The following is a 21000-nucleotide window of genomic DNA, read 5'->3' as shown; positions in this document are numbered from 1 at the left end:
ATATGAATCCCTGCACTCACGAAAACTTTAAATCAAAATTTAAATCTTAAGACCTGTTTTATTGCTAGAAAGGGTAAAGCCTCTTCTTCTTTTTCAGTATTTTTTTGATAGTGGCAAAAAAGGTACCATCATGCTTTCCCACCGGATGATGGATGCTTGTGTTGCGCCCGAAACGTCGTGATTTATTTTATTTGTTATTTTATACCTACGTCACTTTACCGGAAAAACCAAAGAGTAAGGTAGCATAGACTCCGTACACCTCGTTCCACATCAGACGGCAGCAGCGGCCGGCAGCGCTCGAGCCGATTTGTTCACTTCCTGATGAAGCTCCCGGCACGTGGAGCGAAACGCCGGACATCGTGACGAACAGTACGCGGTACGACCCGGCAACGCGTCGAAGAGCTGCGGAGTCGTTTTTGTTGTTTTCTTTGAACAAGTGGAATGATTTCTCCTGACATCTCACGGGGAATCCAACGAGTGTGCGCCCAAGCCTCCCAAACAACAAACACAATTCCACCCTCTGCAGTGACCCCTTAAAGCAATGCAGCGGCATCAGTCTCCAATCGCCCAGGTGCAAAGAATGAAATGTTTGGGGGGCCCCACCTGTGCCTCCTCCGGGGACCGCTGGTCCTGTGCAGTTGCACCGCCTGTACACTTCATAGCTACACCCCCGCCCCCCACCCCACCAACCCTACCCCAGGCTCAACCCAACAACAATGGGAGGCAGTTGGCGGGGGAAAAAAAACATATTTTCTGGAATTCAGCCCCTGACAGCTTCGGCTGATCTTCTTGGTTCTTTCGGTAAAGTCATGTAGAAGGGAAGTAATAAAATAATTAAAATAAAACATAATAAAACAATTCTCACGGTCACACTCGACGGTGAGAATTGTTTTATTATGTTTTATTTTTATTATTTTATTACTTCCCTTCTACGTGACTTTTACCGAAAGAACCAAAAAGATGAATCCCTGCAGTCACGAAAGCTTTAAATCGAAATTTAGCTTCGGCTGAATTTAATGCCGGGCTAAGCCACTGGGAAACCGAGTGAGTGTGCCCGGTGCTCCCTTACCAACCAGCGCAGCCGAGCACCGGAGCGTCTGATGCGTTAACGGGGCCGTGTGAGAGCGCGCACGTGTGCTGGCGGCGCTGTGGTTTTACAGGCGCAGCTCACGGCCTCTCCTCCATCCTCCTCATGCTGCTCTCCTACCAGCAGCACCTCGACGCCGAAGACCGAGAGCTCGTGTGGAGGACCCTGGACTTCCTGGCCGAGCAGGAGCGCGACGGGAACTGGGCGGCTGAGCTCATGGAGCCCGCGGCGCACGACAAGAGCCTGGTCCACTGGTGTCACGGCGCGCCAGGTCAGAGCGCGTCGCGGGCCGATCGATCAATTGGCCGGTCGGCTCAAGCTCGCGAGTTTGACCGGCACGAGGGGCACGTGGCGGTCGCGGTGGTGGCGGCGGCGGTGGCTACGTTGCACGCGGCCTGGAATGCCGGCACTGTGGAGGCGGCAGCGAGGGTCGGTGGGTCGCGTAAATGCGGTGAAACTCCCTTGCGGTGGGTCGTGAAGGATGGAGCCACCGACTGACTCGCCAAGAGAGAAGGCGGTACAGGAAAGTGTGGACTCTGCATGCGTGGGTTGTTCTCCCACACGTATGAACACCAATAGGTACATTTAAACAAAAAATTGCCTGCAAAAATCTTAATCTATACGCGCCTCGGTGTTTGTGGATTGTTTGGCGTTGCGTGATACAGTTGCATAACTGCAGCAGCAGCAGTACCTGCAGCTCCCTTTGATGCTGTTAATCCTGCATAATGCACATGCATATGTAGTACTAATCACATTCCTGCATTTCCCATAAATATGCTAAATTCCTCTTGATATGCAAATTCCTTTGTCAAGGCGCCCAGCTTATATATATGCTCCAAGCTCGTGTGCTGTTTCATTCAGACTCTGTCGCCTCGACGGACCTGGTTTTTCACCTGAGGACGGCTGCTTGCGTTGTGGCCGAAACGTCGTGAGAATTGATTTATTATGTTTTATTTTTATTATTTTATTACTTCCCTTCTACGTGACTTTACCGAAAGAACCAAGAAGATGAATCCCTGCAGTCACGAAAGCTTTAAATCGAAACAGTTGCATAAATTACGCTACTATATAAACGCAATGTTATCATCTGGGGCAGCGTGCGTAGTGAGGGAAAAAAGTATTTGAATCCCCTGCTGATTTTGTACGTTTGCCCACTGACAAAGAAATGATCAGTCTATAATTTTAATGGTAGGTTTATTTGAACAGTGAGAGACAGAGTAACAACAACAAAAATCCAGAAAAACGCATGTCAAAAATGTTATAAATTGATTTGCACTTTTAATGATAACAAGGCAAACGTGTATGATGGGCAACGTTTAGGAGAATGGCACTTTTTCAGAGCACACAGAGAGGCACCTGTTGTGAGGAACAGCCGTTGCCAGAAACGTCATCTATTCATCATCATCGTCGTCGTGACTATCCATACGCAGGGAGCCCGTAGTAGGTGCTCACTGGACATTTCGTCATTTGTTTCCACTTTCCTCTCTGTCTTGTCGTGCCAATGTGCTCAAGTAGGGCCAGATTTTTACGGCACCAATCTCTTGATGTCGTCATCAAGCCATTCTCTGTTAGGTCTTCTTCTCTTTCCGGTTCCTTACAATGTTTTCCGAACAACAACACCACCACACTTCTAATTGCACTGTTGTTGTTGTTGTTCATTCTACACGTGTCCGAAGAGTGCCAGTTTCCTTCTCATCGCCGTCTGCAATCAGGTCTTCTTCTATGTGCAACCGTTTTTCTTACTTCTAACCGTCACCTATTATATTAGAAATATTTTAATTTTAAGGTCACGATTAATTCTTATTGATGAATGTGTTGGGTTTATCTTGATTGGTGCAGCATTATTCTACGGTGCAAAACCTTACATTTTTTTTTTAATCTGCCCACTGCTGGTTCAAATATTGACTGGCAATACCGGTTTTTCATAATAGAGGCTTTTGGGTTAGATCGCGTAAATTTAAATGTGTCGTTTAACCCGCCACCACCTGATACAGCCTATTAGTAAGGTTTGTCACTTAGAAAACAGGCCAATTAGCTACTAGTACAGCACACCATTGTGTTGGAGAGTAAACCCACAACATTTACAATTATATTCATTACTAGTAAAGCACACCAGTGTGTGTTTGAGAGTAAACCCACAACATTTCAAATTATATTAATTACTAGTACGGCACACCATTGTGTTCGAGAGTAAACCCACAACATTTACAATTATATTCATTACCAGTACGGCACACCGGCGTGTTGGAGAGTAAACCCACAACATTTACAACACCATTTATTCTTCCCTGGCTGGACTGCATCGCATTCCCTACATTTGGGTTTCCTTCGAGTGGCGAGGGTGAGGGAGGTTGCAGTCGTGCCTTTAGATTATTTTTTGTGGTGTCGCCACAAATAGGCACACAATTTCAATCTCGCCTACGGAAAAAAACCACACACGCGCCCAAAAGGTATTGTGGGCCCCACCCGTGGAAGACACGAATGAATGAATGAAATAGCATTTGCGATCGTCCTTTGCAAGCTCCATCGGATGCCCATTATAAGGTCCCATTTTAAGTTGATTGGTGAAATCGTTTGTGAAAGTTACCGAGCTCATGCTACCAGCGTCAATTTTAATTTGTGCACATAATTGCGATTGTGGCTACGCAACCCAAACTATGGACCATGTATTAAACCCACAGAGAGACGTAGATATTGATACAGATACGTAGAGACCCATAGAGATGTATGGAGACTCAGAGCGATACATAGAGACGTATAGAGATGTATATATACTCATAGGGATACACAGGCAAATATTTAAGACAAAGCCACAGTGCGACCCACACTATGGACCAAATAGTAAACCCACTTTCGTCTACGTTCCTTCAACGGAGGAAGAACACCAGCAAAAAACGAACTCTTCCCCAAAGCCCACTCATCCTGACGAGCAGATCTCCACATTGGCATTTAGCTCCTGAGCATATTGCCGCCATACGCAAGATTATAGTAGAATATAATTCATGATATTATCTCACGTGAATAATAGTGTGGCTTTAAAAGAAAAAAAATACATAGAGTAGGTGATGTTTTGGGCCATAGCCCTTCTTCATATCCCAACATGAGCTTTGTAGCTTTACAATCTATAATGCTTATCACGCAAATGCTGTCGGCAAATTATGACGTTATTTAACCGGCACGTTCGGCAATTCCTCCGAAAATAACGTTTCACAAAGCGGTTAACGAATGCGTCATGCGGTTATTTATGAAGTTCATTGTCACGTTTGTCATTTCACATTTTTTAAAAAATCAGGAAATAAAATATAAAAAAGGGAGTAATGATAACCACGAAACGATAATGTTTTGCAAAACGAATGAGACAATTATCGCGGGGTTTAATTTTTTTTAATCAAATATCGTAGCATCACAGCGTCGTGGCAATGCTACTGCCACACAACTCTTGTTGTCATTGCAGTGATTGGCACAAACCAAAACTCTCTTAGGATGAACAAAAAAAACCACTCCAACACATTCTTCAATAACGCTGTGACCTTAAAATAAAAATTTAGAATTTGTCGACGTTTCAGGCAATGACCCTTCTTTGCACCTGTTATTTTTTCCTTTAAAGGATATTGTTATTGACGGAGGGTATTGAGTTTATTTGTTGATATTTGTGCTTGTGCACCACCGCCAGTGCGGCAGCATTGACCACGCAATTTGTCGGAAGGGAACATTGCGATGGGGAAGAAGCAGCGAGGATTTCAGAAATTGATTCGCCAATCCATACCTGCCGGAACGGTAATCATGCATACTGAGCGCGCGAGTGTCCTTGAGAGAAAAGCCATTTGAAAGAACGACTGGCAGAAGTGGATAAGGACTTAGCGCTGACCTCAAGTGGTCTCTTGGCATTAATGAGCCAATATTGACCACAGAGATAATGATTATGACCCTGAAAGGGAATCTGAATAATTATTCCCGGAGCGACTTACTTGGGCGTGGGGGGGAGCGGGTGTGGGGGTATCATGTGCATCAACCTCCCCGCACGCCGACGATGGTCGTGGCATCGCGTTTCACAGCCACCAGCGCCGTTTTGCTGCCAGGTTCGTCGCGATTTAAAGCGCGGCGACTCGCCGGCACGCGCTCGCACGGCAACGGCGCGCGGCGAGCCCCGGTGACCGCGCGCGGATTAACGGGCAAGTGGATTGAGTGTGCTTTTTCGGGCCATTCAATTACTGGGCACTTTGGTCCGGCCTGATTTGGTCCATAAACGGGCGCGGCTTAACAAGGTATACATTATACATTAACGGAGAGCGGAGCAAAGTCGTGTGCTTGCCTTGCGAGTCGGACTGAACTCAAAACACCGTGCCTCTGTATAAGGAATTAGACAATTTATATATGTATTTGTTTTATTTAACGACAAGCCCTCTGTTTATATTACCCATTATCATAATAATCATCGTCATCATCCATAAGAGGTTTTTTTGGGGTTAGATCGCGTAAATATAAAAGTGTCGTTAAACCCGCCACCACCCTGATACAGCCAACTTGTAAAGTTTGTCACGTATACAAAACGTGCAAATTCGTTATAATTGTAAATGTTTTGGGTTTACTCTCCAACACACAGGCGGTGTGCTGTACTAGTAACGAATTGTCACGTTTTGTTTACGTGACAAACCTTACTAGTTGGCCATGTGATCTAACACAAAAAAACACTCTATTATGGATAATATTGGTCGCGAAAATTACACTTTAAACTCAATAATAATCTTAATAATGTCGTTTAGCAGTGGCAGAGTGGTTTGTGCACTGCACTATGAACCCGGCGACCTGGGTTTGTATTGCCGGCCACGGAAAACATCAGTTGCCGGTGATATCTGAACCATTCCTGGGCCTCTGCCTTCACCAGCCCGTGCTGACCAGCAAGGCGGAGTGTGGTCAAGCATGATAATTGTTTTTTTATCCCTTTTATCTGGCAACAAAACTGACACCTTTTTTTACAAGGAGTCATGTTTGCATAGACCATAATACCTGCAGTCATAATGCAAACAAAAAACATAACTCTGATAATGTATGCACTGCCCTTGAAGTTGATTGGTCCACACCCGAGACAGTTTTTCTTAGAGCCCAGTCTCACATGGTGTTGGACCAGATGACGCCAAAAGGCGCACAACTCAAAGACAATGCACCATCAGAGTATGAGAGCTCGGGGTACCAACACCATATGAGACTAGGCTCTAAGGAAAGCTGTCTCGGGTGTGGACCAATCAACTTCAAGGACAGTGCATACATGATCAGAGTTGTGTTTTTTGTTTGCATTATGACTGCAGGTATTGTTGGTCAATGCAAACATGACTCCTTGTAAAAAAGGTGTCAGTTTTGTTGCCAGATAAAAGGGTAAAAAACCAATTATCATATTTTTTTTTACTGGCAAATGAGGTTCCAATGGTGTAGTCAAGCAACCACTATGACCGACATGACGAGGGGAGGCCCTCATTCAGCAGTGGATTGGCAAACGCCTGTAAATTAATCATCGTAATTTTTCACTTTAATTCGAATTTCATATCGCTTGAGTTGTTGCTCTGCAGACCGAGAGATTGATGATCAATGTTCAATCGTCGGGTTGATGGTGGCATCACTCACCATTTCTCAATTAACGGAGTAGGTCGCGTGAAGGCTGGCATCTCCCACTTGGAAATTATAGTGGTAAAATTAGAGCTGTGGCTCTACATCACCATCAGCCATGCGAAGAATGAGATGTTTTTGACAATTTAGAAATGTCCTATATACAGCAGATCTCATTTGGTAAGACCAGCAGAGGTCCCAATTGTGAGTTAAATTCTTTGGCATGTGTCGTGACGGATATTTCAAGATCCGACCACGTAGGTCCAGTGCTCGCTGAGCTGCATTGGCTTCCGGTTTGCGAACGAAAACGTTCTAAGGTCGGACTCATTACACACAAAGTCATTGCCAGAAATTAACCACGATACGTTGCTGATGTCTTCAAGGAGCATAAACCATCAAGCAAACTCCGGTCATCGTCGCATCGGCTGTTGGCTAACCATCGAACAGTCAATGCATCGCACGCTTTCAGATGCGCTTCTGCAGACGTCTGGAACGCTCTTCCTTTCGATATTAGGAAGACACTGGAGCAATGCACTTTAAAACCTAGATTGAAAACTCGTTTCTTTAGAACATGCTTTTTGTGTTTAGTTTGTTGTCCTTTCCCCTCACCTCCGATTAGCGTGGTAGGCTATGTATGGTTACCTAATAAGTTCAACATACACACATACAACATACACACATACAACATACGTGCGTACAACTCCTGGCTGGGGAAGACTCAAGGCAAGATCAGGTAGACCAAGATGAGAAGTGAGGCAGGGCAATATAAAAAAAAACTATTTTTTTTTTTTATTTTACTAACTAAGGCCCACTGAGCTGTATAGCTCTTTTTCAGAAGCGACCTGGCCACAAATGAAAGCTCAACGAAATGGCCTTATCACGTGGAAATGTATAGCAGCCAAATAATCTAAATGCATGTTTCTAAATGTGGAGGTGAAAAACCGTAGGACCCGCAGAAAATCCACACAACCACTGGAAGAACACGCAAACTCCAAATATACAGCAGCCGTCAGGGTCGGGATCGAACCCACGACATCCTATATATCGGGCGAGGTAGTTAAGATCTCATAGCCACCGTGATGATGAGCGAAAGCAACACGCAAACTCCAAACTAAACAGCAGCAGGCATCGTCAGGGTTGAGATCGAACCCACGACCTCCTGTATACCAAGCGAGGTAGTTAACATCTCATAGCCACCGTGATGATGATGGGAGAGAGACACGCAAACTCCAAATATACAGCAGCCGTCCGTGTCGGGATCGAACCCACGACCTCCTGTATATCAGGCGAGGTAGTTAACATCTCGCCACCGTGGTCATAGACTCCATGCCTGAGAGCTGCTGAGACTGGAACGTCACTGTGGCGGTGATCCGGGTGTAGAGTTCCAGAACAACAACAAAAACAACTCCTGACAAACACAGAAACGTCCACCGCTGGAAGTTGACCAGAGGAAACTGGAGCGTGGACTGACGTGAAGAATGAGCAGTCTCGCGATTGGCTGTCGAAACGCTCGGAGATTAAATTGCTTCGGGTTCGGAGAAGCGTGCTCTTGTGGCGAGATCTTTCCTTACCCACGATAATTGTTGATCTATTTAGGCAAAAGCACGGGCAGATAAACAGCATTAAATTGTGAATGATAAACCTGCTCATCCAAATGTGTTCGTGACATTTTGGCGCCCGCTGTGGTGAGCACGCGCGCCGTTCTCGTATTTCTCGCCGTGCCGCTGATGCTGAATGCGGAGCAACAGCTGTAGATTTTACATTGAAGTGGTTGAGTCAGATAATTGCATCGGCAGTAGCGGAGCGCACTGCTGGGATGGTGCCGCATTCGAAATAATTTGTGAATCGGCAATTGAGTCGTAATACGCTCCATGGTGGTGCTCTGGACGACCGATTTTTTTTTTCTATTTGTTGTCCTCGTCAGCTTTTATGGCGAATGTGTTCGCGGACAAGTTTAATCGACTAACGTATTTATCGAGGCGTTTGGGCAAGCAGCGTAACGTCGGTCTGAAGTGGGCTTTTCGCTCGGGTGCATCGGGAGGCAGACTCCAGTAGGTCCTGCGTCTCTCGCGAAGTGAAGGCAAAAGATCATTGCTCTGATTGGCTTGGCCTGCACTGTGGAATTGCGAGGCCTTTAGCTCTCCGACTGCTGCACCGGTGGATGACGTGGGTGAGGCAGGGGTGTGTGCTCACCCCCTACAATTTTCGACGCTTGCAGTAAGCATTATGCTCAGCTCTCGGTCTGCACGGGGCATCCTTTGGTCGAGTGAAGGTCACTGACCTTGTAAGGGTCACTGACCATGTGAAGGTCACTGAACTTGTGAGGGTCACTGACTGTGTAAAAGTTACTGACCTTGTGATGGTCAGTGACTATGTGTAGGTCACTGACCTTGTGAAGGTCACTGACCGTGCAAAGGTCACTCCACGCTTTGCTGCGGTGCTCCCACAGGTGTTGCGTACGTGTTTGCCAAGGCGTACCTGCTGTCGGGCGAGGCTCGCTACCTGGCGGTGTGCGTGCGCTGCGCCGAGACCGCCTGGCGACGGGGCCTTCTGAAGAAGGGGCCGGGCATCTGTCACGGAGTGGCCGGGAGCGCCTACGTCTTTCTGCTGCTCCACCGGCTCACGGGAGACCCCAAGTACCTGTACCGCGCGCATAGGTAAAGTCGGCACACACGCACGTGCATGCGTGCTCTCCGGATTGTAAGAAGCGCAGCAAAACGAAAAGTAAAAACACCAATACAACCGCCGTTCGCCACTAAGTGACGGTGACGTCACCACGGCGCCTGTGCCAGGCCAAGTGCACTTTGAGGCCACGTGACGTGTCGAAGGCTCGCTGACAGGAGGTCAACCCAGGTGCCCTGGGTTGACTGAGATGACTGGCAGATGCACCAGCTGTGCCCCCTACCGTGCCAAAAATACACACACGCACTCGTGCGTACGGTGTAACCAATGTTGGCCAAAACATCGCCAACTTCAGAAATTTGTACCTGCACATTAAGGACCCTGTACGCATCCTCTGCAATATCGACGTTATTGTTTTGTGTGCCATGCCGGCTTTCATAGCTTTCCCGCGAGCACCATTTGCCCCAAGAATCCGCTAAAGGCCATACGGGGCGACTCTGTCTTTGCTGCAGGTTTGCGGAGTTCATGTTCTCCGAGGAGTTCAAGGCGGGGTCACAGCCGTTGGACGCCCCGTTCAGCCTCTTCGAAGGCCTGGCCGGAACAGCTTGCTTCTTCCTCGATTTGCTACAGCCGGATAAAGCCGAGTTCCCCATATTCAGTGTCTTCACGCCGTGAAATGACGCCACAGCGTAAGGAAGGTGAAAGTCTGTGCCACGCTGGCGAGATGTTAACGGGTGCCACGGTGTGTCTCTCCCCGTGGTTTCTTCTCCGGCTCCTCCGGTTTTTCCCTCCACATTTAGAATCAACATGCGTGGAGAGCAGTTGGCTGGGATACATTTCCACGTGGTGCTAAGCCACTTCGTTGAGCTATGCTTCGTAGCCAGGTCGCTTCTGAAAAAGAGCTGCATAGCTCAGTGGGTCTTACCTGGTCAAGTAAAAGTAGTTTTATAGAAATCTGCGGAAGCTTTACTGCTCCCCCCTTTGGGTAAGAACGCCAGACTTCGGTTATCACGTGGGATGCCATGATGTGATGCTTCACGGTACGATATAAATGGTCATGTGGTGATCATGATGATGATTATCGTGATATTAGTTTCCCAAAACGTTGTGTCCTTTGCTGTACTTCCAGGACCAATGAATATTACTTAAACATTCTTCAACCGCAGTTCATTGAACATAACCCAGCCAAGATGGAACGTGGGACCAACGTTGTGGGAGCGTTCGTCTAGTGATTTCCAACCACATGCCAATGTTGGCCTCATATTGGTGTAATAAGACTCTTTGAGACGACTTCTGGAATCCGTCTTTTATTCACTTTGGGTTACATCTACTTCACGCTGCTGGTAGACAACGTGAAGGGACAGATAGACCGAGAGAGACGCACTGCCACGTGGCAACTCGGAGCCCCGCTCCCGCGTGGCTCCTTCCTTCGTTGGTTCCCGTTCTGACCACGTGTCGTTCCTTTCTACCCCTATTTAATACCCGGGTCACGTGGTACGCTTCAGCCAATCCTCGTTAGCCTGCGTCGAATCTTCCAGGCTCCCTCGTCAGCTCCCGGGACCACACCGCTGACTCATCTCCCCATTGGCTGAGGCCAAAGCCAGCAGAACCAATCTCCATAGCTGTCACCCTTCCATCACGTCAGGGCCATGCCCCCAGGCTTCTTCCCATTGGCTGTAAAGCAGGACCGGCAGAGCCAATCACCATGACAAGTTGTGATACGTCAGTGAGCCGGATATATTCTCATATTACATTGGCATATTTACTGGGAAGTCTGGTGTGCATCTTCTCATCATCGAAACTTTACATTCCTTAAACTTATAATGCCAATGCTGTCGGTTACAGAAGCACGCATCCTGCACATCCGATTAGCACGGTTGGCTACGTACGGTGCAAAAGAAGTTGAACATACATGCATGATCAATGAGAAATATGGCTTTTCAGAATGCTGTCATAAATGTCAATTTACAAATATTTTGTCAGAAACATGAGCTGTACAAAAAAGCAGCAAGAATATGATATTTAGCAAGATAGACGATACGATTATCATAGACATCATTTTGCTCGATGTATCGTGTCGTTATCAGCATATTGCGGCAACCCAATTTTCACACCGCACTTCAACAGTAACAATGATTAGCCTCGGGCTTGTGAAAATCAAATGTGAACACACCTGGCCGTACAAAGTCCGATTGCATGTTATCTCGACGAGTTCTTACCACTAACCCTACCGGGTGTAGCTCCTGTCCTTAAACCTGTCATGCATTTTCTTGGTTCTTTCGGTAAAGTCACGTAGAATGGAAATAATAAAATAATAAAACATAATAAAATCATTTTTTATGCTTTCTTTTTATCATTTTATTATGGAAATAATGGCAATAATAAATAATAAAAATAAAACATAATAAAGTAATTTATTTATAATAAAGTATTTTATTATGTTTTATTTGTATTACTTTATTATTTCCATTCTACTGTGACTTTACCGAAAGAACCAAGAAGATGAATCCCTGCAGTCATGAAAGCTTTAAATCGAAACTGTCATGCATTGTTCAGGACGAGGTGAATCCTGAGCTATTGAATATTTTCAATTCCACAAGGATGTGGTCCGTTACTATGCACCCTAACCCCACAGTGCTATTACCTGTAACATGCCATGGTGGCGAGATGCTAACTGCCTCGCCTGGTATACAGGAGGTCGTGGGCTTGATCCGAACCCTGACGACTGCTGTATATTTGGAGTTTGTGTGTCTCTCTCTCCGTGTGTCGTGTGGATTTTTCTCCGGGTCCTCCAGTTTTTCCCTCCACATTTAAGAATCAACACCACGTGTTTAGAGTGAGACTTTCGTGACTGCAGGAATCCATACTCTTTGGTTCTTTTGGTAAAGTCACGTAGATAGAAATAAAATAAAAAATATGTGACTTTGCCGAAAGAACCAAAGAGTACGTGTTTAGAGTATTTGGCTGCTATAAATGTCCACACGGTGAGCTATCATTTGCGATAGCCAGGTCGTTTCTGAATAAAGAGCTACATAGTTCAGTGGGCTTTACCTGGTAAAATAAAAAAAATAGCTTAGTTTAAAATAGTTTAGTTTTTGCGATCGGATTTGTGACGTTCAATCGGCGTGCCCTCTGGATCCGCAGCGTAGAATTTGACAAAACGCCTGCCTCAATGTTCTACCATGGGTCTGGTTTTTATCCTCGCATAAAATGCAAATTAGGCCGTTTTGCATTTTACAATAAAATACCAATTTGTTTCATACTCATTTTATAATGGGACTCGGAAGAGATGCCCGAGACTTTGTTGTTGTTGTATTATCATATGCACTTAATGATTGGTGAACTGCTGATAGGCGACTGAATCTCAAAACCGGTCCAGAGTTTGCTTCTGTTAAACCAATGCTGCTGAAAGAATTTACTCCCAGAAGGCCGTTTGTGGCTGATTGGATGTAAACAAAAAAAACCTGTCCTTTTCATGTGGAGGGACAGACATGAAAAGGAGGTGTATTCACTATGAGACCTCCTTTACCAGTGGCAAAATATAGTAATAGGTTTTTACCCTTTCAACTGGTACAAAAACTGACACCTTTATACAAGGCATCATGTTTGCAATAACCACGACACAAGCAGTCAAAATGCAAACAAAAATAAACAACTCTGATGATGATAAGTTGATTGGTCCACACCCGATACAGAAAAGCTGTCTCGGGTGTGGACCAATCAACTTCAAGGACAGTGCATATCATTATCATCATCAGAGTTGTTTCTTTTTGTTTGCATCTTGACTACTTGTGTTGTGGTTATTGCAAACATGATGCCTTGTATAAAGGTGTCAGTTTTTGTACCAGTTGAAAAGGTAAAAACCTATTACAAGGAGGTGTATTGTCTGCTTATTTATTTCGTCCGTTGGATATAGGGCCTGGGACAAACTGTTCCACCCCTTCCGCCCTGATAGGTAAACAGGGAATCATGGAGCATGGTGGCGTGACAAGTGGTGTTAGTTTCGGGTCACTCTCCGTATGTATGTATAACTTCTTTCCCACAATAAGTAGCCAATCGTGGTAAATCGGAGGAGAGCGAGGAAGGACAACAAACTCAAAACAAGGAAGCAGATTTAAAAGTGCATAGCTCCAGTGACTTCCTAGTATCGGAAGGGAGAGAGTTCCAGACGGCCGCAGAAGCGCATCTGCAAGCGTGCGATGCGGTGACCGTCTTTGTTCGATGGCTAGCAGCCAAAAGCTGCCGCTGCTGCTACTGCGATGATGGTGGGTATGGAGCATGGCGGCACGAGAGGTGGCATTGGTATGCACAGGGTTTCTCCACAAGGAGAATTTCTCCACAATTCTGGCTGTCGCCTGATGATGCTCGTTGTAATCACTGGCGAAACGTCGTACTCGAATTGTAAATGTTGTGGGTTTACTCTCCAACACACCGGTGTGACAAACCTTACTAATTGGCCGTGTCTGGTGGTGGTGGGTTTAACAGCACATTCATATTTACGCGATCTAACCCAAAAAAAAACGTACAGGTATTATGATAATATTGGTCGCGAAAGCCTACGTGTTAAACTGACAGGGTAACTTTCCGTCTGTATGTATGTCGAACATCTTTCGCACCGTACTTGACCAATGTGTGACAGCAGCAGCTAAAGTGATGATACAACGCTCCACCACTGGGTGTCAGACTGCCAACACTCGTGGACTCGCTCCCAAGTCACACGTTCAAGTATGAAAAATAAGAATAGGTTTCCACCCTTTCTGGCAATAGAACAGGAGGTGTTAAGATGTTCAAACACCAAATAGAAACCTTTTTCAAGGCATCAAGTCTGCATTATCTTCTTGGTTCTTTCGGTAAAGTCACGTAGAAGGGAAATAATAAAATAATAAAAATCAAACATAATAAAATACAATTCTCACGACGTTTCGGCCACAACACAAGCAGCCGTCCTCAGGTGAAGAACAGGGCTGAGGACGAAGAACAGGGCTGTCGACAGACCTGTTCTTCACCTGAGGACGGCTGCTTGCGTTGTGGCCGAAACGTCGTGAGAATTTAATTGTTTTATTTTTATAATTTTATTATTTCCCTTCTACGTGACTTTACCGAAAGATCCAAGAATATGAATCCCTGCAGTCACGAAAGCTTTAAATCGAAAAATGATGGTGGTGGTAATGGTCAGCCACAGAGATGTGGTAGTCGCCTAGGAGTTGTACAGATTTTTCATGAATCCGGATGAGTGTGGGAACCTCTACTCTTATAGTCTTCTGCGCCAAGTGCTTCATCTTTAGTCTCTCTCTCTGTCTAATTTGTGTCAATACGATGCGGAATAAAGTGCTACCTGCGGAGGTACGATTTATCCTTTGCGACAGACGCCGTGTTATATCTCATACGAGAAAATTAACATAATTAGCTTTATATTATTGAACTCTTTCCGTGGTTGTGGACCATTCGACGCAAAGCACCACTTTGGGCCTCGATAAACAGCGCGCGGGTGTGACGCGCTTTTACGAGCGTCGCAAGGCCACCAAAGTCGACTTGGTGGCGGACGGAGGGCTTTTGGCGAATGCCACCCCCACTGAACTCTGCCCGCTCGCTGGTGAGACATTTTCACTCTCTCTCTCGCTCTGAGCCATGCTCAGTGGTTTAGAATTTAACCCCCGAGGCGATGTTTCCTCCAGCATAGCTGGTTCACACTCTTCAGACACGTGCAGCCCGGTTTACGATCGTACACAGAATGGATGTACTATTAGGCCATACAATGCAATGCGACTTTGATGTATTGTGTATAGCCATCGCGATGCAAATGCATTTCACGATGTTGCGGAAAGGAGGTTTTTAAAAAAAAAAATTCTCTATAAGCTATGAAACAATTTTTTTTTAGCAGGTAAGGCCCACTGAGTTATACATCGCTTTTTTAGAAGCGACCTTGCCACAAATTATAGCTCAAAGAAGTGGCCTGATGTGGAAATGTATAGCAGCCAAATACTCGAAACTCATATTACTACATGCGGAGGGAAAAACCGGAAGACCAGGAGAAAAATCCACACGATCACGGGAAGAAAATGCAAACGGAAAATATACAGCAGCAGGCGTCAGGGTCAAGATCTGACCCACGACCTCCTGTATACGAGGCGAGGGAGTCAACACATCGCCACCGCAACACCCCAGGACTTGCACAGGGGCTGGCAGTTGACAACACGGACGGTTGGTGGAAGAGAGTTCTAGACAATAGGAACAGCAGAGGTGAGAGCGCAGTTTATAACCGAGCTGGAAATTGACCAAGGGCCTCGAGAGAAGGTTTACGTTGCTGGAGCGGAGAGTGCGTGGAGGGTGGTAGAATTAGGTAAGAGGAGAGAGGTAAGAGAGTGCTTGGAGGGTGGGAGAGCGAAATGTAAGCAGAGAGTTGGTGAATGCGTGGAGGGGAGTTGAATGAGCTGAGAGGGGAAAGCGCGTGGAGGGGAGTAGAATGAGATGAGATGGGCGTGTTAAGCGAGGGCGGGTCTATGGAGAATCGTGAAGGTGGCGAGTGTGATCTTGAAGTTGATCTGAGATTGGACTGGGAGCAAGTGGAGGGATTGGGATTATTGGGGTCAAGGGGTCATGTCATCTGGAGTTGTGGAAGTGAGGGATTGCGGGAGATATGAAGGACAGAGTTGCACTCAATGTTTAATGACTGCTAAGGGGCCGTCCATAAATGACGTCACGCACCTGAGGGGGGCGGTCAGACATTTGTGATGGGTGACAAGGGGGGGGGGGGTGAGAAATGTGACGTCACATCAAAATGCGCAATTTTAAATAAATATAGACAACACGTTCTACTTAATTAAATAGACTTTTTTTCTCCTACAACATCAGAGTGCAGCGCCAAATTAAATACGCACTGCAATGACAATAGCTTAAAGCGATTTGAAGCATGTTTTTTATTGGGGGGGGGGGGGCAGAGCTTTGTGACGTCATATTTGAGGGGGGGTCTGACTTTTTGTGACGCCGTGTGACGAAGGGGGGGGGGGTCAAAAATCGTTCAAAATCGCGTGACGTAATTTATGGACAGTGCCTAATGCAGCATTACCAGAGGGACTGGTAATATTTTCTAGATGTTTTTGTTATTGCTGTAAACTAACAAAAGTGTTGCTGAAAGCACACCGAGTACAACAATACCTTCCATGATCTCTATCTCAACACTTGAGTTCGGATCGATACATTATTATGATACTGAGCTTTTGGGAGCGTGATTTCCCCAAATTGCATTTCTGAGCATAAACCTTCACGTGTACGGTTCGACTCTCGATTATCCGCGTGCGGTTGATCGGATTTGCGGATTAACCGCGCACCTGAGATTTTGACGTAAACGAATAACTCGTGGATTTTCCCTTGTTCAAATGTATAATCTAAAAACAGTCTTACATTGTTTAACTTGGAAATGTGTATTACCAGTCACGTGCTAAAACCGAAAAAAATCTGTGCTCCGGTTCATCTGAAATCCACGTGATCGCCTCTACAGTACAGTAGTTGCATATATTTACATCAGTGGGTGTAGTTTGATTGATTTTGATTGGCGTGGCTCTGCTATCCACTTAGTGGGCCGAGTCTTCTGCACGGGAGCAAGAAAGTGTTATCACTGAGCACGCGCATTGATCGGTCAATCGTTAGTATTAATTCTTAATGTATACCTGTATTCATGGTTTTTGGCATATAAATCCACGGAAAATTGATATTTTTGGATTATCCGCGATTTTAAATTATCCGCTTCCGTCCTGCCCGTCATTAGCGTGGATCGAAAGTCTACTGCATTTGGAATTTCCCCGCAACCAGCGATTAGCACGGTTGGCTACGTACGGTGCGAAAGAAGTACAATATGTCATAATAATAATAAATAAAAGATAATCTCGTGCAGGTGTATCGAGTGCGTGGCCCCGCTCACCTTTCCCCGCGCGGGATTCTCTCCGACCTTGGCCGCACTCGCAGGCCGTTCTCCGACGGGAACTGGCTTGACAAGTGCTCCCCCTGGTGCAGACGCCCAGTCGGAGACGTTCCACCCTTTTCGGGATGACAGGACAACGGAACGTGGTCCGGGAGACAAAGAGAGGTTTCGGGAGGGAGGGATGATGATGGTGGTGGGGGGGGTGCACCAGGGACCTCTTGTCCAGCCTCTGTCCGTCGTGAGCGTCCTCTCTGAGTGTGACCAAGGTCGAAGAGCCTCGCACCACGTGACGTGAGTGGGAGGCTGTTACACTCCCAAGTTACATCTCAATTTTTATTGAGTTTTTTTTTTAACGGGGCAAATATATATTTTCCTTGCACATTAATGCTCTGCAAACGCACGACCCTGACGCCTGCTGTATATTTCGAGTTTTCATGTCTCCCGGTGTAGGCGTGGATTTTTCTCCGGGTCCTCCGGTTTTTCCTTCCACACTTAGAATCAACAACGTGCGTTTTCGAGTATTTGGCTGCTATAAATGTCCACACGATAAGCCCCTTCGTTGAGGCTATCATTTGTGCCCTGGTATACGGGAGGGCCTGGGTTCAATCACGACACTGACGCCCGTTTTATACATTTAGAGTTTGCGTGTCTCTTTAGTTTAGTACGTCGCTAACCACTGACATCTCGCGCATTGTTTATTTTTGGTTAATGGAAACTGCAAGCTTACGGGGCATAGAGTGTGAAGAGTAACCTTTGAACAGAACTGCTGATCCGACACAAAGGAAACATCAAATGAGCCGAACGAACGTGACCACTTTTCCTTGATGATTGCGGAATAATGAAGCATTCAACACAGCTCTAATGAGTATTAGCCTAATGGTGAACATTATTCTCTTTCTCTCGCGCCTAATTGAAGCTGTGGAAGCAGATAATACATTAGACTTGTAAATGGCCAACTCTGCGTTTGATTTTTTTTTCCATTCAATTATTTATGGTCCTCCAAATTTAACATTTTATATATATATTTAGCGTCCCATGTATGCATGCATATATTAGACACGGTCGACCGGCAGGTTGCGTGTGGTGTGGTAACGTGTGGGTACATCCACCGCTTTGAAGACATGTGGCCAGTGCTGAAGAGTAGAGCCAAACACTCTCTGGCAGGGGCTGTGTCTCAGCCTGCCTTTCGTGGGGGGCCTTTTTGTCAGAATTGACCTGAACGAGTAATTGCAGGGCTGCATCTTTATCGTTTACATATACAGCACACACAGACGTCCTCAATGTAATGTCTTGTGGTTGATTTCGGATACCTCAGCGTGGATGAGAATTTCATGACACGGACAATCCTAGCACCGAGTCCCTGCATCAAAGTGCTTCCCCCTTTTGAAGTCAGAATCTGAATCTTTGATCAGCATCTGTTATTTATCCTCGCGAAATCCGATGAGCTATGAAGCTCTTTTTGTCATGTCCAGCGACAAGTCACTCGGGATTGGAGTTGTTGTGTTTTGCGTGAGATCCCCATCTCCACAATTGGGGTCATTAGGAGGTTGTACGAATGGGAACAACACATTTGGAAACACATTTTGCGATCTTCTTTAAAAATAAATTGTATCGGTCGATACATTCCATTGTCGGCAGTGTTAAGCCCCAGCTTTTTTGAGGCTTATGTGAAATTCTCCACGCGGCACAAATGTCCGTGTTGTCGAGAGCAAGATTCCCAACCTTGCTTTTCAACATTCCGGGTTTTGCTGATACGCCAAAATCAATTCTATATCTTCCCGTGGCGTGACAACTGGAGTTTGAGCGGCTCTGCGGGTTTGACACTGCTTCAACAGCACCACGGAGAGATGTGTTGTTGGAGAGTGATCCATAATACATTGAACAAATGGGTGCGGTATTTTTTTTACCCCCCTTGACAATTACAACCGGCATCATCAGGCAGTTGTGAGAAAAAAATAAACAAAATTCGAGCAGCATTTGTTTAAGCGGGCAGACTCTGTACCGACTTTTGTTTTTCTTTCATGAGGCTCAGCAGTAGTGTGGCCCACTAAGGAATTGCCGTACTCGCATTGTAAATGTTGTAGTGGGTTTACTCTCCAACACACCGGTGTGCTGAACTAGTAACGAATTGGCACGTTTTGTTTACGTGACAAAGCTTACTAATTGGCTGTGTCGGGTGGTGGCGGGTTTAACGACACATTTAGATTTACACGATCTCACCTAAAAAAAACCTCTATTATGGATCAAATGATGGCGTTATACAATTGCCATGCCATCAGTCATTCCGATACACCTTTTGCAAAGCACTAAATTTGTGATTATTAGATATTTACAACGTTTAATAATCGAGTTCATTTTGTCGTAAACATTATCAAAATTGTTTTTAATATACATACTAAATTAATTAGTGCCGATAATCATGATATAATGATATATATTTTATAAACTGACGATTAGATTATCATGGGATTTCATATTGTACGACATCGTACTATTGTCGTATCGCATACACTCGAGTTGCCATCTTATTTCTCGGTCAGCAATTGAGTCTGTTATCAAAACTCTGCAGTCCACTGACTAAAAAAATAATAATCTGGATTTGAAGCTTTCGTGACTGCAGGAATCTATACTCTTTGGTTCTTTTGGTAAAGTCACGTAGGTAGAAAATAATAGTTCACGACGTTTCGATCGCAACACAAGCAACCGTCATCAGGTGAGAGCAACACAGCATGGGAACTCCCCCAAAAAAACCTTTACTACGGATAACCAATTGGGTTGCCTGGGGTAACAGGCGAGACCTTTCTAAGAATACCGTGGGACCCAAATCAGCACACCGCTTGTACAAATAGTTTTCTGCACAATTTCCAACCCCATGGTTTTAGGCGACAGGCTGATGAATTTTAAACCGCGATGACGATATTGAAAGCAAAATTTTTGCTAAATTCGTGTTCTGCATCGAACAAAAAAAATGTGCAAAAGTAAAAATCGATCTGATTATAGCTTTGAAAATCAATATGCGGCAATAGGGTTTCAAACTCTGCAGCCGACTGCTTACATCTCCAGGGCTGGCAAACATGATACTGCAAGGCCCTTAATCACCATATCAATATAACAAAATTGGATGTCATTAATTTTTCACATGAATAACATGCTTAATGACATACGTGCCGTAACGGCCGTCCATCCCCCCCTCCCCCACCCCAGGTCACTGATTCCCGTACCTTGGCAATTTCCACAAGCAACGGCATCGTCTCTCTCTCTGTATTCGCATGGAAATCGGCGGGGGCCCCGATTGATATGTGAAGTGCGTTGGATGCGAACTGGGTTACGTGCGCGGTATGCATACTGCGAGCTCACTGCTGCCGGCCCCCGTGATTTGCACGATTTGCCAACGCCAACTCGGAATTAGGAGTTATCAGCAGAGACAACCTCCACCCACCGAGGTCCGCTGGGGCCTCTTGCTGCAAAAGAGCAGAGTGCAGTTCGGAAGATGAAGCGGAGTTTGTCCACGCGAGCGCATCGTGTGATCCTTCCGAGGGCCCGCCCTTTGGTGCCTTGGCTTCTCCGATTCTCCCCGCACGTACGGTGCGAAAGAAGTTCGAGGTTACATCCGTGCATTGCACGGCGGCCGTTGGGTACCACCGGTGTCCGTTGGACACGGCAGACTCAGAAATAATTAACGAAAAATCCACTCCCATTAAGTGAAAGAATTGCAGGGGCGTGGGCGGGTGACGCGATTGCAAATGAAATGTGTTGACAACTAAAATGTCGA

The 21000-nt window shown here is 45.8% G+C and overlaps 1 protein-coding gene and 1 long non-coding RNA gene across 4 annotated transcripts in view; one reads left to right on the top strand and one right to left on the bottom strand.

The window, feature by feature from the left end:
• The window catches only part of LANCL3 (LanC like family member 3), a 30395-nt gene extending 17507 nt beyond the window's left edge, over positions 1 to 12888 (top strand). For both annotated transcript variants that reach the window (XM_061571298.1, XM_061571287.1), the window contains 3 exons: positions 1161 to 1358; positions 9138 to 9345; positions 9823 to 12888. In XM_061571298.1, coding sequence (XP_061427282.1) covers positions 1161 to 1358; positions 9138 to 9345; positions 9823 to 9985 — 569 coding nt within the window. In that variant the 3' untranslated portion in view covers positions 9986 to 12888. The remainder of the gene's footprint in view (positions 1 to 1160; positions 1359 to 9137; positions 9346 to 9822) is intronic.
• LOC133354456 (uncharacterized) lies at positions 6411 to 21000 on the bottom strand. 2 transcript variants are annotated; one of them, XR_009756588.1, is made up of 3 exons: positions 20450 to 21000; positions 17229 to 17344; positions 6411 to 9328 (listed from the first exon to the last, which is right to left on the bottom strand). It is a non-coding gene; the product is annotated as an uncharacterized LOC133354456 (long non-coding RNA). The 2 variants fall into 2 exon arrangements; XR_009756586.1 differs by having other exon boundaries at positions 20668 to 21000.

This window comes from Lethenteron reissneri, chromosome 6, assembly GCF_015708825.2.
Source record: "Lethenteron reissneri isolate LAM-NWPU_2019-01 chromosome 6, ASM1570882v1, whole genome shotgun sequence".
Classification (NCBI taxonomy): domain Eukaryota; kingdom Metazoa; phylum Chordata; class Hyperoartia; order Petromyzontiformes; family Petromyzontidae; genus Lethenteron; species Lethenteron reissneri.
Note: the sequence above shows the minus strand (reverse complement) of the source record. Positions and strands in the feature narration are given on the sequence as shown.